The 25,680-nt window shown below is 38.6% G+C and overlaps 1 protein-coding gene across 2 annotated transcripts in view; it reads left to right on the top strand.

Moving 5' to 3' along the window:
- The first annotated feature begins 854 nt into the window (after positions 1-854).
- Positions 855-25,680, top strand: part of samd12 (sterile alpha motif domain containing 12) — a 142,926-nt gene continuing 118,100 nt past the window's right edge. Inside the window, exon 1 of one of the 2 annotated variants that reach the window (XM_038277086.1) lies at positions 855-997. In XM_038277086.1, coding sequence (XP_038133014.1) covers positions 985-997 — 13 coding nt within the window. In that variant the 5' untranslated portion in view covers positions 855-984. Of the gene's footprint in view, positions 998-1,430; positions 1,623-25,680 lie in introns of those variants that run through there. The other variant, XM_038277085.1, reaches the window with a different exon arrangement.

Here is a 25,680-nt window from a genome sequence, read left to right as displayed (position 1 = left end):
GGGCTGGAAGTCCCAAGGTCAAAATGGAAGACACCTCCTAAGGTAGTTGAGAATGACCGAGCTAAGATCCTATGGGACTTCAAGATCCAGACTGACAGCAGGTGATGGCTAACCAACCAGAAATCGTGTTGATCGACAAACAGCAGAAGAAGGCACAAGAAGCTTGAGAAATACCAAGGGCTGAAAGAGGAGCTAGAAAAGATGTGGAAAGTAAGAGCAGCAGTGGTGCCAGTGCTAATTGGAGCACTGAGGGCTGTGACCCCAAACTGGGAGAGTGGCTACCTCAGATTCCAGGTAAAACATCAGAGGTCTCTGTCCAGAACAGTGCAGTCCTAGGAACAGCTAAGATACTGCGCAGAACCCTCAAACTCCCAGGCCTCTGGTAGAGGACCCAAGCTTGAGGAAGACACATACCACCCTACGAGGGGTGAGAAAACAGTTAGTTATATATATACATATATATATATATATATATATATATATATATATATATATATATATATATATATATATATATATATATATATATATATATATATATATATATATATATATATATATATAAAATTTTGGTTTATTTACTATTTTTTTCCCAAAAGGGAGTACCAGTTTTATTTAAAAAGATTATTCTTATTATTATTATTTGTTAAAGCAGTTAATAATTTTCAAGTGACGCTTCTTTAGTGTATCCCCTACGTAATGGCACGTAAAAGGCGACATATTAAATATATTATAATAAACTTTCTGGAGATTCTCCTTGTTTGTTCTTTGCAACAGTGTTCAGGAAGCGCTGAGAACTACACTTCCCACCATGCCTTGCGAGGCAGCAGCTGTGCGCTCTTGCTTTGCCCGCAGCAAACTGATGATAACACGCCGAACAAGATAGAATGAAGGAGCGCTGAGTTGTTATTTTTTTTTTTTTTCATTTTTATAATCCCTAATTTCGGCTGGTGAAAATAATGTCCAACTCTATGGAGTAGCGCGATGGCTGTCGAAGGTAGGGCTGTTTTATCTGTGTTATTATGCTGTTTTTTTGTTTGTTTGTTTGTTTGTTTGTTTGTTTTTTTGGTTGGGGGTTAATTAGTTACAGTTGGTTGTTTCCAGCATTGAACCCAGCCCGCTGAGCTGTGATTGGAGATATGGCAGTGATATTGCTGTTATAGCTCCGTGGAAGTGGAATGACACACCGCTGGTATTGTCCACACAGTCTCTGTATGGCGCGGCTCCTGCTGGGGAACAGGTCTTTGCATAATCACCTCCGGCTTTACCTGCAGTTTCGTGTTCTCTGGCGGAAGAGCCGCAGTAATTGAGCTCTTCTTCCCTCATATGTCATTATATATTGTATCGTTTCATGCGTTTGGATGCAATACAGAGCGCCCTGCGTGCGTGCGTGCGCGCTCCGGCTGATCTCCGGGTCTAGTCCGTCTGAAGCTCCTCATGTGAGGCAGCAGGTGTTCCTACATGTGGACTGAAGGAGTCACTCTCTCCTCCTCCCTATTGGCACATTCCAGTTAAGGTAACAGCCTCTGAACGGTTTGGAGGTGCAGAAACGACCTGCAGGATGCTCGGTCAGTCTCCCCTCCTCATCGGTGGCATTTTATGGATGGAGAACCCGATGAGAGGTATGTTGGCGATTCATGCTTGCGCTCCCGGATCTGTGCTTCTGCATGCAGACATGAGACTGGTGTTACTGCATTCAACCCATTAGGTTATTTGTCTCTGACAACCTTTACATTGGAGGCGTTGCGCCATATGACCTTTAAAAGCCTCCCTCAACAATTAAACAACATAGAACGCAGTTTTATTTAATATTTTACCAAGTCACAAACCCCTCAGAATAACGGGGTACATGGGGATTGTAAAGCTGGAGTTTTCTAATCTTACTTTGCATCTCATGGTGTTCACACACTGCAATGTTTTCCACATTTTGCCATCTTACTTCAATTCAATTTAGGTTATTTATATAGCACCAATTCACAACACATGTAATCTCAAGGCACGATACAGTTCACCAGATCATACAGTCAAATTGATTCAAAGTTTTCTATTTAAGGAAAACCAGTTGATTGCATCGACTCATTGACTAATGCAATCCCTCACACTAAGCATGCTTGTAGTGACAGTGGAGAGGAAAAACTCCCTTTTAACATGAAGAAACCTCCAGCAGAACCAGGCTGAGTGTGAGCAGCCATCTGCCGAGGCCGACTGCGGTTCAAGGAGACAGAAGCAGAGATACAAACTGTAAAAACAGGAAACACACAGTAAGGCAGACGAGCTCCGAGCCAGCTCCCATGTCAGAGGATCCTAAAACTGTAATGCTGCACGTTTTGATTAAATATGATTAATCAACATTAAATGGTTAATGTTTTTTGATATGTAAGATAAATGTTGTTTGTATTTACAACAACACATCTCGGTATGTGCCTCCACAATTGTGTTATACATTCTCAAAAGCTTGTATTCTGGACTTTGACTGGGCCTTTTTAACACATTCATATACATGGAATTGGCTGTAATAAAAGTCCAATTGGAAGGTTAACCTGAAAACTTTTGCAGTCTCTCTTTGTCTTTTTTTTTAATCCTTTTTCTCTTAAAGTCGTAGGGAAGTCATATTTGAATATCAAATATATAAATGTACTCTTTATCACATCATATTTTAGCAAAATTTAGAAAATTTCTATTTAAAAAAATCCAATCTTAAAATCTGTGGGGGGATTTTTCGATATTTTATGCAGGCCAGTTAGTTATATGTCAGCTTGTACACCTACACAACAACTTCTTTCCCACTTTCCTCCTCTAAATAAATAATATATGACAGGAGAGTCATCCTCTTGCATGTTTCCGCTGTCCATAGCGTTCATTGACAGTGTCATTTCAAGTCACCAATTTAGTGCTACTTGGTCCCAATGGAATTTCCCATTTGGAACCTACTAGCACTAAGTTGCTAACTGGTTAGCAAGATGTTTCTGAGACACCGGCCACAACCAAACTTGCTGGCAAATCTTCTGCCAAAACAATCCTGCCCCCTTGATAATTGACCAATCACATTCACTTTATTCACTCGTGTAAAGTCGGGCACCACTCGGGAGAATTCGGAAATTCAACGGTTGGAACAGACGTTTCCCTACAACCTCCAGTTTATTCCTCATTCCACTCTGACCAGCTTTCCTTCTCCTGGTTTGTTAAATAATTGCCTCAGTATGATACTAGCACCACCATGTGTCATGCTGAGGACTTAATGCTTAGATCAGGGCTTCACAGCCTAAAGAGGATGTATTTTTGTCACAGTATCATTGTGATATAATAAAATTGCAATTGCTATTATTGGTAGTTCCATTATGAATTTCTTTCAAATCTGTTAACCTTAGATCCTGAAATTGACAACCGGTTACTGTGTCCATGATCTTAAAGATAACAAACTGTTGTGAAAAAACACATTGAGGAGACAGTGGAATGAGCAAAATACGGATTTTAGCATTTGATATGCTGCAGGCCTGGTTTAGGAGGATGTGTAGGAGGACGAGGAGGTTTTTCATCATAGTTTCCATTTTGGCAAAATGCTTTATGGTAGGTTAAAAGCATGAACAGAGCACCTTTTTTTTGCATGCTGTCTCACATGGCTTCAGTCAGACAGTAAACATGACTTCTCATGGGGTTCTGTTGAAAGTCGTTTTTTAAAGAGGTGCACAGAAGAAACAACCGTGCCTGTTCAAAGCCCACTGGATTCTCTATGAGAGATGATATCAAAGTTAACATCTGTGAAATTAGATGAAAGAATCTGTGAAAATAATTCAAAATATTCCATTCTACAAATACAGGTTTTTGGTCTTAAAAGACTGTTAAGTATCCCAGAGAAACTGAAAACATCTGAAAAAGACAAAAAGTACAATTTATGCAACATTTTTTAACTGCTGTTTTTGTGAAAACGCAAAGAAGGAAATAAAATAATTCTCATGTGAACAGTTTGTGCCGGTGGTCACCTCTGTGTGATGTGTGATTCACTGACTTGTCATTGTGAGAGATGATTTACGAGTAACATTTGATTTCAGTGAAGCTTCAGTAGCAGCCAGAACTGAGCACAAGAGCAAATGTTTTTATTACAACTTCAAAGACAAAAAACATGGCTAAAATATTACCATGCAATAGATTCTTTAGGGATGCAGACAGAACGCTGTGTCTCAGACCTTTACTTTAGCAAAGGTTAAACAAATGCTAAAATGTTTCAGACCATCAGATGAAGGTTATTTTCTCATAAAGATGATCTAAAAGAGCTAAAACAAAAAAGAAAAAAAAGAAAACAAACTCAAATTATTTAATTCATTAGGGGAACAGAAAACATCCAAATCAACTGAATTCTGTCTGAAAAGGTAAATTGTAAAATAGATATTTTCAACCACTTTTTAGTGCCACCAGCCATGTAGAAGCCTGATTACTGACTGACTGAAAGGATTAAGAGATCACCTACAAAAAATGTACAAAACAACCCAAAGTAGGCTAAGAAATCTCAAAAAGCAACACCTAAATACATTTAAGACAGATGAGAAAAAAGGCATCAGCATTTATCAATCTGGAAAGGGTAACAAAATCATTTACAAGTTCTTTGGGATTCCAGTGAAAGCCATTATCTAGAAAAGAAGAAAACATTGGTGAGCCTTCGCTGGAGTGGCTAGTTTACCTAAATTATTGTTGAAAGGCCACAGAATTACCTTAAACTGGCCTTTCATCCTTAAACTTTTCAATATGGCTAAAATAAAACTGTTCTACAGGGAAGTCTGGCCCAGAGTCCTCCACAGCGTTGGTTGGGACAGCTTATTCTCCTTTTATGTTAAGTTTTCTTTCTGGAATAGCTTATTGTTGTTATTTAGTTTATCCTTAATATTTAAATTGGTTTTAATATTAGTAATATTTTACTATGCAAAGGTTCTTTAATAGAGCCTAGGCGGATGTTCAACTGAAGAAACTGATTGATCTCCTCCACGAAAGCCAATCGGCATCCAAAGTTCATCTTAAATCACCTCCGATCCACACTTGTCTGCTCCTGTGCGCAGGTGGTTGATGCGCTGTCTGACTTCATTCAGATGACCCCATTTCAACTCACCTCCAGCCCCTCCTCCACCATTGTAGGTTCATCAGGGTTTCATTCCTCCCGGACTCTTACTGTGTTCCCTGTTTCATCTCAACCGGTCCGGCAGAAGACCGGCATGATGAGCCTGGTTCCGCCAGATGTTTCTTCCCAATGGGGAGTTTTTCCTCTCCACTGTCGCTACATGCTTACTCATCATGGACAGGTTCTCTCAACCTGTGTTATCCAAGCTGGCCTTCCATCTTCCAGCTCCCTGAATGAAGCTCTAGTATCAGCTCCACTGGATCTCCCCATAAATCTCAGCATACCGCCTCACTAATCAGCAGTCTACAGACTCACCAACTTCATCCATCTCCACTCCACCACCAGTTTTAGGCCTGGGGGGGAAACAGGCCTATTCTTTGCTCCTGTTCATGCATATCTATCAAAATTAAGAGCTTTGTTACCTGCCGAGGTCTGAGCTCCAAAGACAAAGTAATTGTATCAATTAATTTCTTCTAATTGTCTTTTCTCTTCGTGTGATTTTATCAGATTGAAGTATCCTTACACCAGTAGTATATTTACTTCCTAGGAGGTATTGACGATGTTTAGTTAGCTATTTAAAAAAAATGTAGTGAGTTAAGATACAAGTTATTCTACATTTGATGAAACTTCACTACACTGAAGCTGCCAACCAGAGAAATGCAAAATTTTCATTTTGCAATGAAAGAAAAGAGGTCTTCAAAACAGACAGTTATATTTAAACTGCTGTTTCAGGGCGCAGAGTGGACAAAAAACTTGTGCTTAGATTTGTTCCTGACAAAAGAACAATATCCTGGGGGTAAAACACAGTTTTACAGGAACATCACTATTTTAAGAAGTGATGTTTTGAGAGGAAAAACACAAAAAGCTCCACTTTGCTGCGTCATTTTTTCCCCCGTCTCTGTGCTACAATAATAACCCGTCGAAAGGAGAATATGATCATCTACTAAATCATTTAGAGCCTGTGTAAGGACAAAAACCTTTGGAAAAAAGCAAAGGTCCAGAAGGATCCACTCGCTGTGTTGGCTTTAGTTTGGAAGACACTTTTACTTGTGTTTAGTGTGTTCAGCAAATCCAGGCATTGAGAGACAGAAAATGTGTGCACTGCTCTTCTCTGGGTATACGTTACGTCAGCAGATTATTTGAATTACACTCCAGGGGTGGGGGTTGATTTAATTAGGGTAAAAAAAAAAAAAGATGTCTTGATAATCTGCTGTAGTCACTTTATCGCAAACTGCTCTCTGGTGCCTGAGTATAGTTGTGAATGAAAATGCCCTTTCTTTAACAGTTAATATAAACGCATCTTAGGAAATTAAGCCAGTAGTGGAGTGAAAATGTTTGAAAAATCTAAATAAATGAGGAATTACTTTATATTTACACTACTTTACTTTTTCCGACACACTCCTAATTTTCTGTACACCTGAAGAGACTGTGTTAAATTTTTTGCCCTTAAGTTTTCTGCACAGATGGAGCAGCTTTCCCAAAATAGATTTAAAGTAACTGAAAAGGACAAAGTCATCACCTGCTGACCAGAGTTAATTTTAGCTGTACTGAACTGACTCTGAGCTGTGTTGGATCTGATATGGTATCTGAGAAAGAAGGTAAAAAAACATCCATTAAAGAGATTCTGCAGCGCATATTAGTCCTGATTCTGCATTTCCATTGGATGCTGCTGCTCCTTTGGGCTAAAATATGCTGAAAACAGCGATGTAGCAGAGGACATTGGGGTGTTGTTTGACCATAGCTGAAAGAATTCATGGTTGGGGGACAGTATTTCAAACTACCTCTGGTGAGGGAAAAAGAAGAGGTGTTTTAATTGAGTGATATGACAGAGGTTGTATAAAGAGCTCCCCAAGGTGTTGTTGGCAGGAAAGAGAGTGAATGAGCATGGGAGTCTGTTTATGCAAATATGTTATAGATGCCAGACAGGCTGCCAGCCGAAGTTAATGAATTTACATCAGGAAATATAAGATAAGCTTATATTTTATTAATGAAGGAAATGAAAAACCTGCTCAAACCAAAAGTCTTGTTAATTTTCTTGATTCTGATTACAATAGTCTATATTTGCTTTAAATGCTCACTATAGATATTTATTTAGATTCCTTTCAACTCATGTGAGTCTTGTTCATTTATGTATTTTACTCTCTTATAGAAGTTTTATTTACTAAATTACTGGACCTTACAACTTTTCATACATCTTAAACATCTTTTATATTTAGTCACATTACAAGCAAAAAATTCAGGGTTTATTGGGATTTTAAAAAGTGCATAATTAAAAATTATAGATGAGGATTTTTTTTCAGTTCTTAGCAGCTGAACATCACTCTTAAACAGAATGATGGGCAGCCCTTTTATACAGTTAGCTAAAATGCAGTACAGCCAATTCCGTTTACAAGTAGCAGTAAGTATTTAAAGTTTTCAGTTGTGACCTCAGAATAAGTCTAGCTGTTCTCTAAAGTTTGGTCATAAAGCCTCATCCAAAGCTATCCAAAATAACGTCCAACAGCCCAAAGGTAACTATGGAGGAGCTACAGAGAAGCTCGGTCTGTTGACACAAGATTACATTATGCATTAAATTAGATTAGAACTCTAGTGGCAATTACTCTGTACTTATAAATTGCTTTTTTCAAATAATTAGACTTGACCAAAGTGCTTTAAACTTTATTCAGACAAGGGTTGGGCAATCAAGTTAAGAAAATACTTTTTTCATAACGGAGAGGCTCTCAGTTTTTGTCACTTTAGATTTAACAAGACTGATCCTTTTTTTTTTTTTTTTTCTCACTCCAGCCCTTTAAGTCACAGCAATATGTTTAAAGCGAGTTCACTTCACCAAAAAAGGAAATAAACTTTCTGCTAACACACCAATCTATGCATGCAAGTAGAGGCATTTTTCCAAACCAAGGTTACAGTAAAGTCCTTCAACAACAGACTGGGCATGCAAGCTTTCAAGGAAATAAAAAAATAGAAACCCTGGAATAATACATGCTTATGGTTTGTGCAAAGGAAAATCAAAATAAAATTGCAATATTGGTAGAAAATAATGGCAATTTAGATTTTTGGCTAAATTGTTCAGCCCTACATTGTGCAGATGCTAAAGCAACGTCATACTAATGCTTGGCAATCAGGTGTCAAGATAAACAGAACCTACCGTATTTTCACGACTATAAGGCGCACTTAAACGTCTTTTTTCCCCCTCAAAATGTGCGGTGCGCCCTATGGTGCGGTGCGCCCTATGTGTGTTGTAACTGCGACTTTTGAGACCACCTCATTGAGGAGATGATGAAAGAGTGGCTGAATGTAAGGAGACCAGGTGTTTTTTTTCCACTCATCACCATTAATCTGTAACTCCATGCGTGCCCATCTCACAGCTGATGTGAAAAACATGGGGAAACAAATTAACCCTGTGCTCGCTGTTCAACCGCTGGACATCGGTGTGAACCGGACCCAGCAGGTGCAGCAGAAGCAGCGAGGAATAACGTGTCTGCTGGCTCTGTTCTTCAAGCTTTTGCAAAAGCAGGCATTATTTCTGAGGAGCCGCGCTGCACGGAAAGTGACTCTGACAGCGCAGAAGGGGAAACTGGCATGTCTGATTTAGCGCAGCTGTTTAATTCAGAAACAGAGGATGATGACTTTGATGGGTTTGATTAATACTTTGTAATAAATACATGAATAAAGCACAATCATACTCAGTTTTGCTCCCGCTCTATTTTTCTACCTGAAAACTTAATTCAACAGCAGGCTCTGGTCCGCGGCGCATCCGGACTCACCTCCGCAGGTGTTTTTTCATCTAAATAATCTAAATCTTTTTAAGTGAGAAAGTCCACCTGAAAATTTAATCATTGCAGTCAGCTCATCCAGATTATTATCCTGCCTATGTTTTAAGTTAATTTATGCGTCAATAAACGAAGAAGAAGGGGAAACTGGCATGTCTGATTTAGCGCAGCTGTTTAATTCAGAAACAGAGGATGAGGACTTTGAGGGGTTTGATTAATACTTTGTAATAAATACATGAATAAAGCACAATCATACTCAGTTTTGCTCCCGCTCTATTTTTCTACCTGAAAACTTAATTCAACAGCAGGCTCTGGGCCGCGCATCCGGACTCACCTCGGCAGGTGTTTTTTCATCTAAATAATCTAAATCTTTTTAAGTGAGAAAGTCCACCTGAAAATTTAATCATTGCAGTCAGTTCATCCAGATTATTATCCTGCCTATGTTTTAAGTTAATTTATGCGTCAATAAATTGTATCAGAGGAGTAATCACAGCCCTGTGTCATCAGCGATGTGTCTCTCATGGCCAGCTCCCAGGTTTGAATAATACTTTGTAATAAATACACCTTGCAGCTTTATTTGCTGTGATCAGTGGGAATAAAGTAGTTTTAATATGTTTTTAAGTGGGAAAATCCACCTGAGAGGACATGTACCTGTATATAAAAAACGCGCCCTATAGTCCGGTGCGCCTTATGTGTGTGTTAAATACAGAAATGGGACACATAACTGAGAGTGCGCCTTTTAGTCCGGTGCGCCTTATGGTCGTGAAAATACGGTAAGTATACCAATTAGGTTCTGACCCTTGTCCTGTAGAAAACTGTTGGACAGAGCTGCAGCACTGTCTTATTTTTGTTGAAATTGGGGGTGTCCTTATACAAGTTTGAAATTTCTGATACAATGCTGATTTTGCAGCTTTGAGAATCAACAGTTATTGACCCAATAAGGTATTAGCATGAATCATACCAATTTTTTTTTTTTTTACGGCACTATTGGCTCGTTTTTTCGACAGTAGGCTGACAGGAAAGGGGGTATAAGAGAGGGGGAGAGACATGCGGCTAAGGACCACCGGTTAGATTCAAACCTGGGTCAGCCGCATCGAGGACTAAGGCCTCCGTACAAGGGTCAATCCTTGAGATACTTTCAGCATTTTGTCTCTTTAACTTTGAAGGAAGTGGAGAGTTGGCCATTATAAGACCAATATTTAACTACTGTCTGGAGACACATGTGCGTTCTCTGGGATCAGAGTCGGGATTTGGATGTCATTTCTGGTCACAGCGATGTTTACCCCCATGGCTGAAGTTGTTCCCTTCATTTTGTCAGTCTTCCCTCTGTGGATCATGCCTGTGAGATGCTCTGGCCTGCTCTGCCAGCCTGTGCACCCATTCAGAAAACTCTGCTCAAATCAGTTAGTGCGATGGAGGCGCTGCCATAGATTTAGGTGAATAAACACATTTTTCTAGCCACTGATGACAGATTACACCTTGCTTGGATTAATCTAGAGCTACACTGAGAGAGGATTTTCTTTCTGATCTAATTCAGAATAAATGGGATTAAGATGGCAGAGATAAGGACCGTGTCATTTTAGGGCAATGTTGTGTAATAGTTCTCCTTCAGGGGGACCTTCAGCTATCTTTGAAATACTGCTGTCTGATGCTCAGAAGAACACCAGAAAATACCTTCTGCAGAAATCTGTCCATCTTGAAAACTTACTGGTATATAGAAATAACTCTTATCTAGTTCCACCCTCATCGCTTGCAGGAGTAAGTTTTGGGCGACCTGAATGTCTGTCACACAGACATGAGAGGTTAATTCATTAGAATTAAAGTGGACATGTCTATGCCCTGAAGGCTTCCGCTGCCTCAGCTTGTGTCACCTTATGTGACTGTTTGCTCGCTTGGAGGAAATCCAGGAAAAGTAAAACCCAGCTGGGTCCTGTCTGAGCTGAGCACTCGTAAAGATAAACTTACCTGTTTCTCTTTAACTGCCATTACTAATGGTATTAGTGATTAGCTTTATCTACAAGTAGTCTGTATCAGTATTTTTTCATTTCTTGACTTCAGTGAAAACTAAAAACATTTCTATGCAGAGCTCTCCTCTGGTTCAATGCCAATTTTCAAATCAAAACATTGTCCAGATCATTTGAACTTGAGGTGAATCCGTTGTGCATCCTCTCCTCAGAGGTTTTGCAGCTAGCGCTATTCTTGAGGTTAGTGACTGTTTCCACACTTTACTGTTTTAAAACCCTTTTTTTCTTTAAAGTCGGAGTGTTTAAGATTGAATCCTATCTAGTGGTGCACTTAATGAATTACAAACAGCTGAGAAGCACTTTCTGGTGCCCTTAACTGCATAATAGTTTCTATGGTAGAAGCTGAGTCTCATAAATGTGACGGGCTCATAAACTTGCATGAGTTACTTCAGGTCTTGAAGTAGAGAGGAAACATAATTACCTTCACAAAGGAGGTTATGTTTTTAAGAGCGTTTGTGTGTGTGTGTTTGTCTGTCTGTTTGTTTGTGTACTTGAAAAGTTATGAAATTTGTAACACATTTTTATCAGAGGTGTCCCTCATGAAAGCGATCAATACATAACATTGTAGTGATGGTCCAGATCATAAGCTGGATACAGGAATTTTTTTAATGATTCTCTAACATTGTGAAATGGGGATAATTGGCGGAACAAGCAGTTTCCCATTAAACCAGAGGGTGGCAGCAGTGACCATTAACAACATCTGCATCGGACTCAAAAAGTTTGCAGGTATTTTACTGAAGAAAAAACACACACAAAAAAAAACTCTGTTATCAGGATTAATTGAAAACTTATGAACAGATTTGATTTCCTTTTGTGTGTTTTTTTTTTTTTTTCACCAGAGGTGCAGCTCATGCCGAGGAACATTTTATTTCAATTTGGTAATGATCCATCTCAATTGCAAGTTTTAGGTCTGCACTCTCCGAGTACTTTTCTAGTTCTATTTTTCTAATTTTTTCAAGTAAATTATAATCTAATAGATTTCCTCTTGTTTCTTTTCAGCAATTTATATCAGCTGATTAATAAAGGAAGGTGGGCGTTGGGTTTTTGCTTTTGCTTTGGTCTATTCTTGGCTGGATGGAATATACACTATATTGCCAAAAGTATTTGCTCACCTGCCTTGACTCACATATGAGCTTAAGTGACATCCCGTTCCTAATCCATAGGGTTCAATATGACGTCGGTCCACCCTTTGCAGCTAGAACAGCTTCAACTCTTCTGGGAAGGCTGTCCACAAGGTTTAGGAGTGTGTTTATGGGAATTTTTGACCATTCTTCCAGAAGCGCATTTGTGAGGTCGCACACTGATGTTGGACGAGAAGGCCTGGCTCTCAGTCTCCGCTCTAATTCATCCCAAAGGTGTTCTATCGGGTTGAGGTCAGGACTCTGTGCAGGCCAGTCAAGTTCATCCACACCAGACTCTGTCATCCATGTCTTTATGGACCTTGCTTTGTGCACTGGTGCACAGTCATGTTGGAAGAGGAAGGGGCCAGCTCCAAACTGTTCCCACAAAGTTGGGAGCATGGAATTGTCCAAAATGTCTTGGTATGCTGAAGCATTCAGAGTTCCTTTCACTGGAACTAAGGGGCCAAGCCCAGCTCCTGAAAAACAACCTCACACCATAATCCCCCCTCCACCAAACTTTACACTTGGCACAATGCAGTCAGACAAGTACCGTTCTCCTGGCAACCGCCAAACCCAGACCCGTCCATCAGATTGCCAGATGGAGAAGCGCGATTCGTCACTCCAGAGAACGCGTCTCCACTGCTCTAGAGTCCAGTGGCGGCGTGCTTTACACCACCGCATCCGACGCTTTGCATTGCACTTGGTGATGTATGGCTTGGATGCAGCTGCTCGACCATGGAAACCCATTCCATGAAGCTCTCTGCGCACTGTTCTTGAGCTAATCTGAAGGCCACATGAAGTTTGGAGGTCTGTAGTGATTGACTCTGCAGAAAGTTGGCGACCTCTTCGCACTATGCGCGTCAGCATCCGCTGACCCCGCTCTGTCAGTTTACGTGGCCTACCTCTTCGTGGCTGAGTTGCTGTCGTTCCCAAACACTTCCATTTTCTTATAATACAGCTGACAGTTGACTGTGGAATATTTAGGAGCGAGGAAATTTCACGACTGGATTTGTTGCACAGGTGGCATCCTATCACAGTTCCACGCTGGAATTCACTGAGCTCCTGAGAGCGACCCATTCTCTCACAAATGTTTGTAAAAACAGTCTGCATGCCTAGGTGCTTGAATTTATACACCTGTGGCCATGGAAGTGATTGGAACACCTGATTCCAATAATTTGGATGGGTGAGCAAATACTTTTGGCAATATAGTGTATCTACACCATCACCCTTTACACATCTGCTTGAATAAATGAAGAAACATGTTGATAATGTCACGGAAAAGGCTTCTGAAAGAAGCTTGTGGTCACCTGCTAATATGACTTCTATAAAGAACAACAGCAGCTGATATCTGTTGCAGTTGAGCTTGTCCGGTGTACGCTAACAAAAAACCAGCCGTCTCTGCTAGCGATAAGAGTAATTGCTGGGCTACACGGTCCTTTTTCTAACATAACAGCGAAATAAATAAAACCCAAAACTGTTGTGATGAATTATCTGACCTTTCAAACAGGAATCCTGCAGCCTCTGTGCCCATTTGATGCCCCGCTCCTTCATGAATTGTTTCTACCTGGTAAAAGCTATGCCAATGTTGATTCTTGTCTTTTACCGGTATGACCTCTTTTTTATTCTTAGTTACATTTTATTTAAGCATGCTGCACAAAGAGTAAGGATGGTCCTCCATTTTGACAGAAAACAGCAAATTGAATAATCTCTAATCATCTTTGCCTGTTTTATGTACCTCCAATGAAAATAAGTGTTCATAGACAGAGAAAATGGTATGAAGGGTATGAAGTTGATATCCTCTCATGGCAACTTCCATTGGGTTAACTGCTACCTACATATTAATAAACAACTAATTACAAGTTATGGAACCCCTTATTGTCATAATAATAATAATGATAATTGAACTTTATTAATCTCATCCCCTTGGGGAGCAGTGGGCTGCCACTGTGGGGTACCTGGGGAGCAGTGTGGGGTTAAGGGTCTTGCTCAGAGACTCAGAGTGGCAGTCTATTAGCCTGGGTGCCAGTCCGAACTTAGTCCCGCCCACAAGGTTTGAGTTCGGGGAAGTTCGGTCTGGCTCTGCTCCATAGTAGCGCGAGTATTAAAGCCCACTGTCAGGCGATCCAATCAAATTGACAGGGCGGGCTTTATACGATGATGGACAGATGATCAAGAGTAACGTTATCAACCACGTGACCAAAGCACGCTTGGGTGACAACAATAATGGCTGCCGCTGGAGAGTTTGGGTGAGTAGATTCTGCTATTAGGTCTGTTCTAGAAGATATCGACAGCAAATTAATTTTAAAAGAGGAACAGAGAAACGCGATCAAGTCTCATCTTCTTATTCTAGGCGTGAAACTGCACGCTTTGATTTTTGTTGACAACAACTATGCATCGCTTAACATACGTCACGCACTCCGTTGCTCTTATTGGTTGTAGATCTATCCAATTGAGTACAGAGGCATTTTTTTCCTGGTTCGTTCAAAACACGCCCCATAATCACAGCTCTATGGAGCAGTATCAGACTCATATTCTGACTAGAATTGAGTCGGACTACGTCAGGCTAGCAGTCTATGGGAGTGGGGCTCAAACTCAGAAGCTCAGGGTTCCAAGCTCTATTCCCTAACCACTATGCCTACACTCCCAATTAGACTGAATATGTATTTATGAAAGCAATGTTTGATTTTTGGTAAAAGAACTCAAATTGGTTGCATGCTATTCCTTTAAGAACTTAAAGAGGTTTTCCTCAAATTAATCCATGACACATGCCTGACTGATAGCTTGAAGTAGCAACAGGTGGGGGAGGGAAAACATCACTTTCTGACAGGTGAAATGGATTGATTAAATATTTTATCAACTTGTCAAGGTATACAGAACATACATTTTCACAACAAGATAGAATCGCGTTAGTCTCAAATGCTTTTATTGTAATTGACCTTCAAATTAAAGACATTTTAGATCAATGTCCCTTAATCTATAGTGTGCTTTGCAGCGTTATTATTATTATTATTATTATTTGGTCCCACATGGACGGTTTGATTAAATGTAAAAAAAAAAAAATCTAAGCTTTTTCAGGTTTTTTTTCCCCAACTTGCCTTATTTTCCTCTCAAGTAAATCTTATCTGAGTGAGTCTCAAATGTACAGAAAAAAATCAATTAATTCTTTTTACTTGATGTGAAAAAAATATAGAAACATCTGACCTCTGTTTTGTATTTTACTGCAGTGTTAAAATAGCTGACAGCATAGGTCATTGTCTGAAGAGGGCAGAACAGAATCTACTGCATTCTGTAGCTTTATTGACTTCTGTGTAATATATGAGTAGCAGGAAAATAAAACCCGTGAGAGGCCAGGTTTTTGCTGAATGTTCTATTCAGTTGTTTATTTTTTATTTCACCCTTGTAAAGTACATCCCCTCTTTTCTCTCAAATGAGAACTTTTGTGCTTCCTTTCCCCTGAAAATGTGTCCTTCTATTGTGCCAAAAGCAGAAACTTGGCTGCATGTCAGCGCCGTTCTCTGATGACCATACAGCTCACTGCCTCCTATTCTGCTGACTGATTGAAGCTGCAGATATGACACAGATTGTGTATCCCTGATTACACATCGAGTACAGATGGATGAAGCCAGTGTCAGGTGAAAATGGCCATTATGGGGCTGTTTTTGGCACTGCTGAGGATTTGATTCATTTGTCACCTGCTCAAGGATAAATGGATGAAAAGATCCATGAAGTGATGATTCACAATCTTCTAAACTCAGTAATTTCATCATTTAGTATTAAAAATCTACATCAGTGGTGATAGATTCTTGTGATTAGAGGAAACATGGAATCAGTCAATGTTGAGGCAAGTGTTTCTCTCAATCTGGAAAATATTGCTCCTCAATTTTCAAACAGACAAAATGTAATTCAAAAGGAAGAAAGATGACTAACAACTAGTTTCCCGGCTGAAATCAAAATTAGGAAACTAAGTCCCAAAACTGAAACACTGAAAGAGGTTATATCAAATATCAAAATCATAGCATTTTTGGCTACAGTTTGTATTAACTGTGTTTTAAAAAAATGCATTTCAATCAATTATACATTTTTCAATTACAAAAGTACCAAATTATTTATTTACCATGGAAATTTTTTTTTGTCATTCCCGTTACCTTAGCAGAATCTGTGGGAAACTTTCTAGCCTTTTTAAACACGTTTATCCACAGACAGAGTCGGTGTTTTTAGTGTCAATTTCCATTTGGATTTCTATGGCATTTGTGCTAATGAAGTGAGACCAATGTGCAGCGTTTAAACTCAAATGTCCTCACTCAAAACCTGTCTGCCGTGCACCCAACTCTGACAAACTGTGCTACCTGTGCTTTGTTGCTTCAGTGCTTTACTTCGTGCACTCGACAACATTTCTACGTGCTTGATATGCCGTTTGCCGTGTTATCACAAGTTTCAGCCCTAAATGTCTAGCGGCAAATCAATGAATATTCACTTTTCTATCATTTTCGGCTGATCAGTTTTGGTGGATACCAGCCTTTCAAGTAAATAAACCTGCAAGACTTCAGCTGATTGTAGGACAAGATTATAAAAGACTAAAGAGTCTCTTTATTTGAAAAGGTTTAAGTTTAAATGTTGTTTATAAAGAGTGTTCTAACATATTTCTGTCTTTTTCTAATCAATTCCACATCATCTTTGGAGAGATAAAAAGGAAGTTTTTGTCTGACCAAGATGCCCAGCAAATGCTAACTACTAACTACAGAAAATCAGCAAAAAGACCTTGAAGAACTGTTGGGAATGGTGCTGGAAGGATTATGATATTGGCTTTTTTAAAATTAGGGGACCTGAGCAATTTTTTCGTCACTGATTATATCCTGGGCTATTTTTCTATATATAGGTTTGATTTGTAAGGTTTTAGTTTATGATCTTAAATGGATATTTAGAAACATGGCTTAAAGAAAAGGAAAAGGATATTTACATTAAATATTTTAAATGTGTTTAATGAGTCGATGCAATCAACTGGTTTCCTTAGATAGAAAACTTTATCAATTTGACTGTATGATCTGGTTGAACTATAAAGTGCCTTGAGATGACATGTGTTGTGAATTTGGCGCTATATAAATAAACTGAATTGAATTGAATTGAAAATTTACAGATGACAAATGAACCGTTGGTTTTATTTTTGTCAAAAATTCTTTGCATAAAAAAGAAAGTGGATAAAAGTGTTGCTAAAATAGCATTGATAACATCAAATGCTTTGTTACTTTGCATTTTCTTTGATTAAATAGCTTTTTGTACCTTTTCTTTTGAATTAGCTGAAAAAAAGATCGCTCTACTGCTTACAATGACTGCATTACATTTCAGAGCTTCACATAAATAACAATTATTAAAATAATAATGTAAAAGATTAACACCAGCAAAATATCTATCAGATTCTGGAGAAGATACAGGACGTCATTAGGGTTACGATAGGAGGTATTTTGCCTAATTTGAGGTCTGTTAAACGTATAGATATTGGAGAAGAGAGTTTTGGTGTTTTGACACAGGCAGCAAAATTTGGTCCTGTTTGGGTCAGTTATGTACAGTTAACTAGTTCCCCTTACTTTCCCCTGCTCTCACCTATTCAACTAGGAGTTTTCTTTTCAAACACAGTTTGCCAATAGTTGTAAATTCAAACAATTGTAATAGTGATTGTGTGTTTGGCCATTTAAAGTCTTCGTTTGATAACGTTTTTTACTGAATAGAATGAAGTAAAAAAAAAAAAAATAGGATCCCAGTTTTTGTTATAGAAATTCATTTTGAATTTAACTGCAGATGCATCTAGTTTTGAAAGTTTTAACAAACTTTGAAGCAGCAGAATGCAATGGAATGCAGTGAAATCATAAACTTGTCTCTTGGCCAGGATTGTTAACGTTTGTGCAGTTCAAATAGACTAAGTTTGTCTCCTTATGAAATAATAATAGCCTTTTCTCAGGTCTAAATTCAGACAATCTATTTTAGTCATCCTTTGAATGTTTCCCTTTGAAACACTAACGGCTTAATGCTGCAGATTCATGCTTCACTGCGAGCCAAAAGAACAACACCGCTCTGCCTTTGCACTTCAAACTAGGTCATTGCTTTACTTTTCTTACCAGCCCTTTCTTACTGATACGTTTGCCTTTCTTTCTATCTCTAACATTGCTTTATACTCTCCACCCATTTATTCTTTTTCCTGCCACAAGCTTCTTTACAAAGATTGAAAGCGGGGAACATCTGCGCCTTCTTGACAAAGAAGCAACCAATCATAGATGATTCAGCCCCGAGGTTATAAAGGGCACACTGTGAAGAAGTTTGAGCACAGTTAAGTTTGATACGATGGATGACATGGTGAGTCAAGACCACATGGGGAGTCTGGCTTGGAGTTCAACTCAGTTCTTGGCGTTACTTCAAAACTCAAACAAGCTCAATCAGTCAGATGTTATGCTTCACTTTGGTTTGCCATGTCAGTTTCTAATCTTCCATTTCCTGTATTTTCACATCAATCAAATTACTGCCAAGGCTTTTATGTAGGGGAAACTTGGGAATCTGTGATGATGTAATGATGCAACTGTGGCTAAGCTTACTCCTATCAAATATCAATGTAGCCTTTGAAAAGAGGCTGAATCCCATGTTTGCTACCAATATATTAGTGTATTATTGAGTTGTCCTTTGTGAATGTGATTGAGTGTCTCTAGAACATATGTGGTAAATGATCTGGCCCATAATATACATTTTTCAGGCCCACATGAGCCAAAAAGGCAAATGTTATAGAGTTAGAGGAAAGTGTAAAAAGTTGTTTGTGTGCTTTCAGCTGCCCCCTTATTCAGGGGTCGTCTCAGTAAGTCAGTTTGAGTCAGATTTGGCTAAGGTTTAATGCTGGAGCATTTCCTGTCGACCAGGATTCAAATTGAAATCTCTGAATTGCAGTCAGATTTAAACCATTATTTAATGAGGATTCCCAGTGTGCAAAGCTGCTAAATAAATGGGATTCAAGTTAACACCAAAGCAGTTCATACATGAAATGTTTAAATCAAACGTGTCATTTATACAGCCCTAACCAGCCCTCTAAAGGCACAATGATGCTGAAGCGACCCACCGTGGCTCTAACATCAAGCTCTTTCAATGGTTAGTTTGACTTGTGTCTACAGAATGTGCTCAAGTACAAAAGCTTTATTTGCTCAACATCAAGATAAATCTTTTTTTATGGTACTTGCATGAGCTCCTGTCAAAACTTCATTATGCTATTCACTAGTATTTGTGTGTTTGAACCTGTTATGAAGCGCTGTGTTTTCCCCCTAATGTTTTGTTTGTAAAAAAAAAAGGTCTAGTTTCCTGTTTTATAGATGTCATATTTATTCACATTACTTTCTTGAGCTAAAGAATTTTTTTTTTTTTTTTTACCAGCTTTAAAGCCACATGGTGTTTTGTTATTGGATTGTTGTGCAAATCATAGATTGTCCATAACGAACACCATATTCAAGCATAAGGATACCTATTGATGCACTTGGCAACAGCACACCTTAGGCTAGAGGTCTACTATTGACTTTGTAGTTGTATCTTGCCAACATTGGCTGCATGTATTGACATCGGGGTGAAGAAAGGGGCAGAAGTGTCCACTGATCACCACCTGGTGGGTGAGCTGGATATGCTGGATGAGGATCAAGTCGGACAGACTTGGCAGGCCCAGGCAGGTAATGAGGGTCAGCTGAAAACGTCTGCTGTAGTCCTCAGTCAGGGACGGTCAACTCCAGGAGAGCTCCAAACGGGCCTAAATTGGAAGGCAACCCCAACTTTCGCTCAGTTTTTAAAACCTTTCCAGGAGTCTGTCAGTTCTCCTGGCTTGCACCAGAGCAATCTGTGGTTGGAGCACGGAGGGGCGTCCTCCTAAGCACATTCAAGGTTAGATGTAAATCAAATAGCAAGTTCTTGTTCTTCAGGGTTGTCAGAGTCTTTTCTTGTTTGTGGGCTCTTTGTTTGGTATTTTAGTTGTAATGAGTTCCATGACTGAATTTTAAATGATTGGAAGCTAAAACTGCAATCCTCCCCTGTTCTTCAGAGATGGCTTCTCTCTTTTGACAAAGATGGATTCTTTCATCCCTCGTTCAAACCATCTGTCCTCTCTGTCCAAAATCTGGACATCTTGGTCTACAAAGGTAGATCCTTTATTCTGAGATGTAAGTGTACAGCTGAGCCTTGCCTAGAGTGTCTGGCTCTCCTATGCTGTGTCATGTGTTCGTGTAGCTGTTGTTTGGTTTCCTCAATAAAAGAGGGTGTACAGACCTCACTGTGGATCACATAAACATCATTCAGCTTAGGTCTTTAGGACAAAGCATTTTTTGACTTAGTTTATGTGGTATTTTAAGGAAATTCTGTAAAGATTCCTGACACATATGGAATTACAATGTTTTTGTGTCTCCGTTTTCTCCGGTGTTGTATGCAGTGTTGTTCTTCCTGCTAGTTGTTTTGGGCGCCTTAACAAACACCCAGTTTGGATAACCTCATGCTTCCTGTGATTTCCCTGAATATGTTTGTGTTCTTGTTTTTCCTCTGTAATTCAGGGAATATTGTCAGCCCAGTTCAGATTACAGATAGTTACTGTATGTTCCAGTGGGTTAGGTGAGTCTAAATGCAGGTACTGGTCATGACCAGATTAATCATTTACATTGCATATGGCTAACAGAAGTTTAGCTTTTTCTTGGAATACTTCTTGAAAATGTTTTGCATCAGAAACTAAATGTTACAAGTAATTTATCTTCCTAAAAATGCACAACTTTTATGTCTTCTGTTTTAAGGTCTCTCACAATTCTTTGCATGGCAGGATGTATCATTTCACATGTGTTTTGTGTGACTCATGCAAATGTTCACACCATCATATGTTCTGGGTTTTAATATAGAGAGCTCCAGGCATTCATTACATCTGTGTAACTTGATTTGCTGTAGTTCTTTTCTGGAATTCTTTTCTGTATTCCTATTGTAACAGTCAATCAATGTGCGTTTCTGTGATATAATTTTATCTGTAAGTCTAGAGGCTGTATGGATTCTGTACAGCAGTCTGGAGTACCAATCCTTTCCTACCCACAATAGTGTTCTTACTGTTGTCATCACAAAATGTGAAGGAAGGGAAGCTAGGAGCTACAGTTTGATAAATTCAGATGGAGCTTCTGAGTCCTGAAATATTGCAACCCTCTAAAACTAAAAATCTTTGTTCTCAGTTCATCTCCAAAATTAAAAGATTACTATTGCTGTTATTATAACCAAAATTAATCTTTTTCATTAAACCATTTTTGATATTGCTGTCTCAGATGTTATGAACATGGACCTAAAATAATGTAGTACAACCCTTACATTCACATAATGATGCAGCTTGGTTTATGCTTCAGGTTTAATATTTATGCCTTAAAAATCCCACCTTGAAAATTAAATCCCAGTCATTTGCGTAAAATTGTTTGAACCTCTGAGTGGACAAATTACTTGTGCACAAGTATTGAAGCTGAACTCACTATTATTTAATAACAGCACGAATATTAACCCAATAAAATGTTCTGTGATAGTTCGCTGAAACACACAAACTCCATATTGCAGAGGCAGATCATGAATGTTAATGCTGCACAAAAAGCCTTTAACGGCAGGTTGGTGGATGACTATGAGTGCTGGAAAAAGGGAAATTTGTCCTACTTTTTATAAGCTTCTAAAGTAAGCATTGCTTGTCCTTTTCTTAGGAATACTGGATGTACCTACTGATCTATATGCTCTGTCTGAAACCAGGAATAGTTTCTCTATTTAGACACTGACTGATGCTTTAATTAAACGTCACACCTCTTCAGTTGTATCTTGGCTACATACCTGTTTTCCTTAGTGTTTAAGGCATACAGTATCTTTTCTTTAACATCAAGGAAGAATCGGCTGATTTCCTCAGCTTCACATGCACAAATCTTTTAAAGTTTTTATTTTCTAAATTAGACAGTGATATTCTGTGATACCTCCACATGAACTGCACCTTTAACTAAGCCTTGATTGGGTTTCACAAAAGCAATAGCACATACGTTATCATGGTGATTTATTTTGTGCGGCTAGTCCACTCCAGAATAGGAAAAGCAGCCATACTTATTTAATCCTGGTGCCTCATCTGTTCAATCAGTGACACAACGATCCGAACCAATGATTTCTGTCAGGGATTTCATGTTCTTTGCTACATGTTTTTTTTTTTTTTTTATCCGATGAGAGTGTATCTGTATGTGTGTGTATATGTAGAATGACAAATAAAAACTGCCAGTAAAGCATATAATTGAAAAAATAGCTAATGATCCTCTTACTTTTAATTTCTTTAAAATGCCTTTGAGGATGAAAGAGAAGATCTTGTGTTTCTTAGTATTATCCTATCATTGTCAGCTCAGTGATTTTCCTTTTCTTTGAGCTGAACTCTTTCTCACTTTATCCACTTGAATGGAATAAAACCCTCTCTAGCACTTGCTTTCATTTGACTTTTTAGTGCTGCTGGAACGTTTTTAATCAGTATTTAGTCACGCATCAGTTGACTCTGTAATTGTGGATGGTAATAATTGGCTCAGGCTCCAGGTTGCTTGATAAGTGGAAAACACTTGGCTGAATATGTTTATTTTCTCTACTCACACAAAGAAACTAAACTCTTCAGTTGGTCGGTTTTTCTGTAAAAAAAAAAAAATTACCTTTTCTTTCCAAAGTTAAATTAATAATTGGTTTTATTGAGTTAATGATATAAAACCTTGGATGTGTAATAAGGTCAATTTGACAAGCAGTAATATATCTGCTAATGTAATTGATGTGGTCATTCTAAATCGAATCATATAATTTGTTTGAGCCAACTATTAACATTTTGCCAATAATTAAGAAAGGTTATCTGTATTTCTGTCTGTCCGCTCTTTCCACCAATTTATCAAACTATTGAATGCATTTAACAGTAGCTGATTCCTTGCACTAAGTTTCACCAGACACAACCCGTTAAAAAAAGTATCAGATGATTGAAATATTCACTGAAAAAACAACTGTATTGCAAAAGATGCAGTTTTAATGTTGTATTATTAGTGTTTGATACTATTAACAGGTCTTAATTATAATATGTATTTGTTATTACATTGTTGGATATCCTGTTGGTTCAGACCTTCATGCGGAGCACATTACTACAGATTATTAAAAACATAATCAGGGTAATGTGCACAAATGAGGAGGTATAGTTTAGTTTCACAGCTGAATAGCTAACTTCTAAGGCTGGAAGAAGCTTAATAAAACCTCATATGAAAATTTAATTAAATCCCTTTATCCTCCCATAATGGGGAAATTCCCTCTCTGCATTTTGACCCATCCCCTTTAGGGAGCAGTGGGCTGCCATTGTGCTGCGCCCGGGGAACAGTGTGGGGTCGAGGGTTTTGCTCAGTAACCCAGAATGGAGGCTGTAGGAATCTAACTGTGTTCTTGCAACCTTCTCGGAGCACAAACGCATTGCTCTAACCACTAGACCAAAAAAAACCCAAAAAGTGGTTTTCTTAGGGGGGCTCAGGAAAACGTAATGCATGTTGGGCCGGGTCAGCCTTTATGCCAGCGGGTCGGAGGTCAGACTCAGTTTCAATTAAATATAAACTGTAGAAGTTAAAGCCATGTCAAAGTAAAGCCACTTTTCTTCTTTTTTCGGTTTAAATGTTAATATGATATAAGACTTCCACCTGCTCGTTTGGTATTGTAACTTTTGGCATATTTGACAAAGGTTATATTTTTTTTCTCCCAATTGAAAAGAAAAAAAAATGTCTACATAGCATCTTAGGATTGCTTATACTGTATTTCTAGAACTCTGTTTTCAGGCAAATTAAAGGTCACAAAAAAGATTATTTTTGTGCGCAGGGACAAAGTTGTTTTTTTTTTTTTTTTTTTTTGGTAGTTGTAGAACTTGATAAAACTTGATAAGATACTTCACTTAGGTTTTTGTAAAGCACCAATGAATTTGCAGGAGGGGTGTGGTAGAAATGAATTGAATAAATTAGCTATTGTTAGAGGTATATTTTAATAAATGTATGAGCAACAATGTTGAATTTCTTACATAGTAAATTTGACAGTTATACCTAAGGAAATTACACTTTAAGCGGTACTTTAGCAGTTTAAAAGAGATTCTTGTTTAGTTTGACTAAATTAGATCCAAAACATCAACTGTAAAAACAAACAGCTTTCAAATGCATATTCCACATTTTGCTGCATGATATATATTCCCAGTGTTAAAATGTAAGATTTAAAGTCATTCATAATAAACATAAACTATAGTTTAACTTTACTGATTTAATACCAGTTGCCTCTATGGCTTAAACGTTGCTGTGATAATAAAATTATTCAGTTCTTATTTATTCCTGAATGGGAAAAAAACTCAGCACTGCCTTGATGGAGGTTTTTGTTCTTCATTCATTTCCTCCTCCTCCTCTAGATTTTATTGATAAAAAAAAAAGGAAACGTTAGAAGAATGAAGGCAGACATCCTCTGCTCATGACGCTTTCACAGCGCATGTCAGTGCAGAACAGAGACTGTAATCGTGCTATTTATAGTAACTGTTGCTGTTTTAAAAAAGGCATGTCTCCAACCTCTCCTCTCCATTCGCCCACCCTTCTTATTTAGCCTGGAACGATGAAGAGCGTTGCAGATGTCCTTTTTTCTCTTCTCATCCTGTCTTCCTTCTATCTCTGTGGTCTGCCCATTTCATTGTTTAGACTCTCTTTGCAGAGGATGTATAATTCATCTCTCCTCCACAGCAAGGATGCTCTCCAATCATGAATCGAGTCGGGGGGGGCGATGGTATTGAAGGAGTGTGGAATAAAGAGCCAATGGGAGGAAGCTGTGCTTCGTGCCAAGCATCCTAAGTTGGGGTTTATTTAAAACTCCGGATTCCCATGGAGGTTTTATGTTTTTGAGCTGAGCATCTATTTCTAATGTATTTACTGGCTTAGGTTGGAAGCAGAAGCAAAATGAGAACATGGTACAAGATTTATTTACTTTATCTTTTCACTTGCACCTTTTCTCTTTGTGTTGTCTTCTTGCTACATCATCTGCTGGAATATTTCAAATGTAAAAGAACAATCAGCAAATTTCTTCTCTTCCCAAAGTGGATCTGATATTGATGCTCCTCATATGGGACAACTGTTGCAGATGTAGTTACAACCAGTGTTAATTCAATTTCAATTCAGTTTATTTATATAGCGCCTATTCACAACACATCAAGGCACTTTACAGAGACAATTCAACCAGATCGTACAGTCAGATTAATTCAAAGTTTTCTATCTAAGCAAAACAAGCTGATTGCCTAGACCAGGGGTGGGCAACTCCAGGGGTGGGCAACTCCAGTGTTCTGAATTACCCATGAATTCAGAACATTTATCAGTTTTTTAAACTCAGGCAGCATAATTTTGCACCAATGCTTTTATATTCGATTCTAAAGATGCACTGCCTTACTAGAATAGTTATTTAAATCACGGGAAACTGTTGATTTCATGCACATGGTCTTTTAGCTTGTCAAGCGAAGCAGAATGTCGAGCCTCTCTGACATTTAGGCCACAGCTGCAGGAGAAACTGAAGCAACCTTCAGGTGTGATGAAAAGGATTTTTGGCGCCTGCTTTCATATAAATAACCTGCCGGGTGTTTTCGGAACATG

The sequence above is a fragment of the Cyprinodon tularosa genome, unplaced genomic scaffold, assembly GCF_016077235.1.
Source record: "Cyprinodon tularosa strain WSP-4 unplaced genomic scaffold, ASM1607723v1 ctg13, whole genome shotgun sequence".
Lineage (NCBI taxonomy): Eukaryota > Metazoa > Chordata > Actinopteri > Cyprinodontiformes > Cyprinodontidae > Cyprinodon > Cyprinodon tularosa.
The sequence above is the reverse complement of the archived record's forward strand: the minus strand, read 5'-3'. Positions and strand labels throughout refer to the sequence as shown.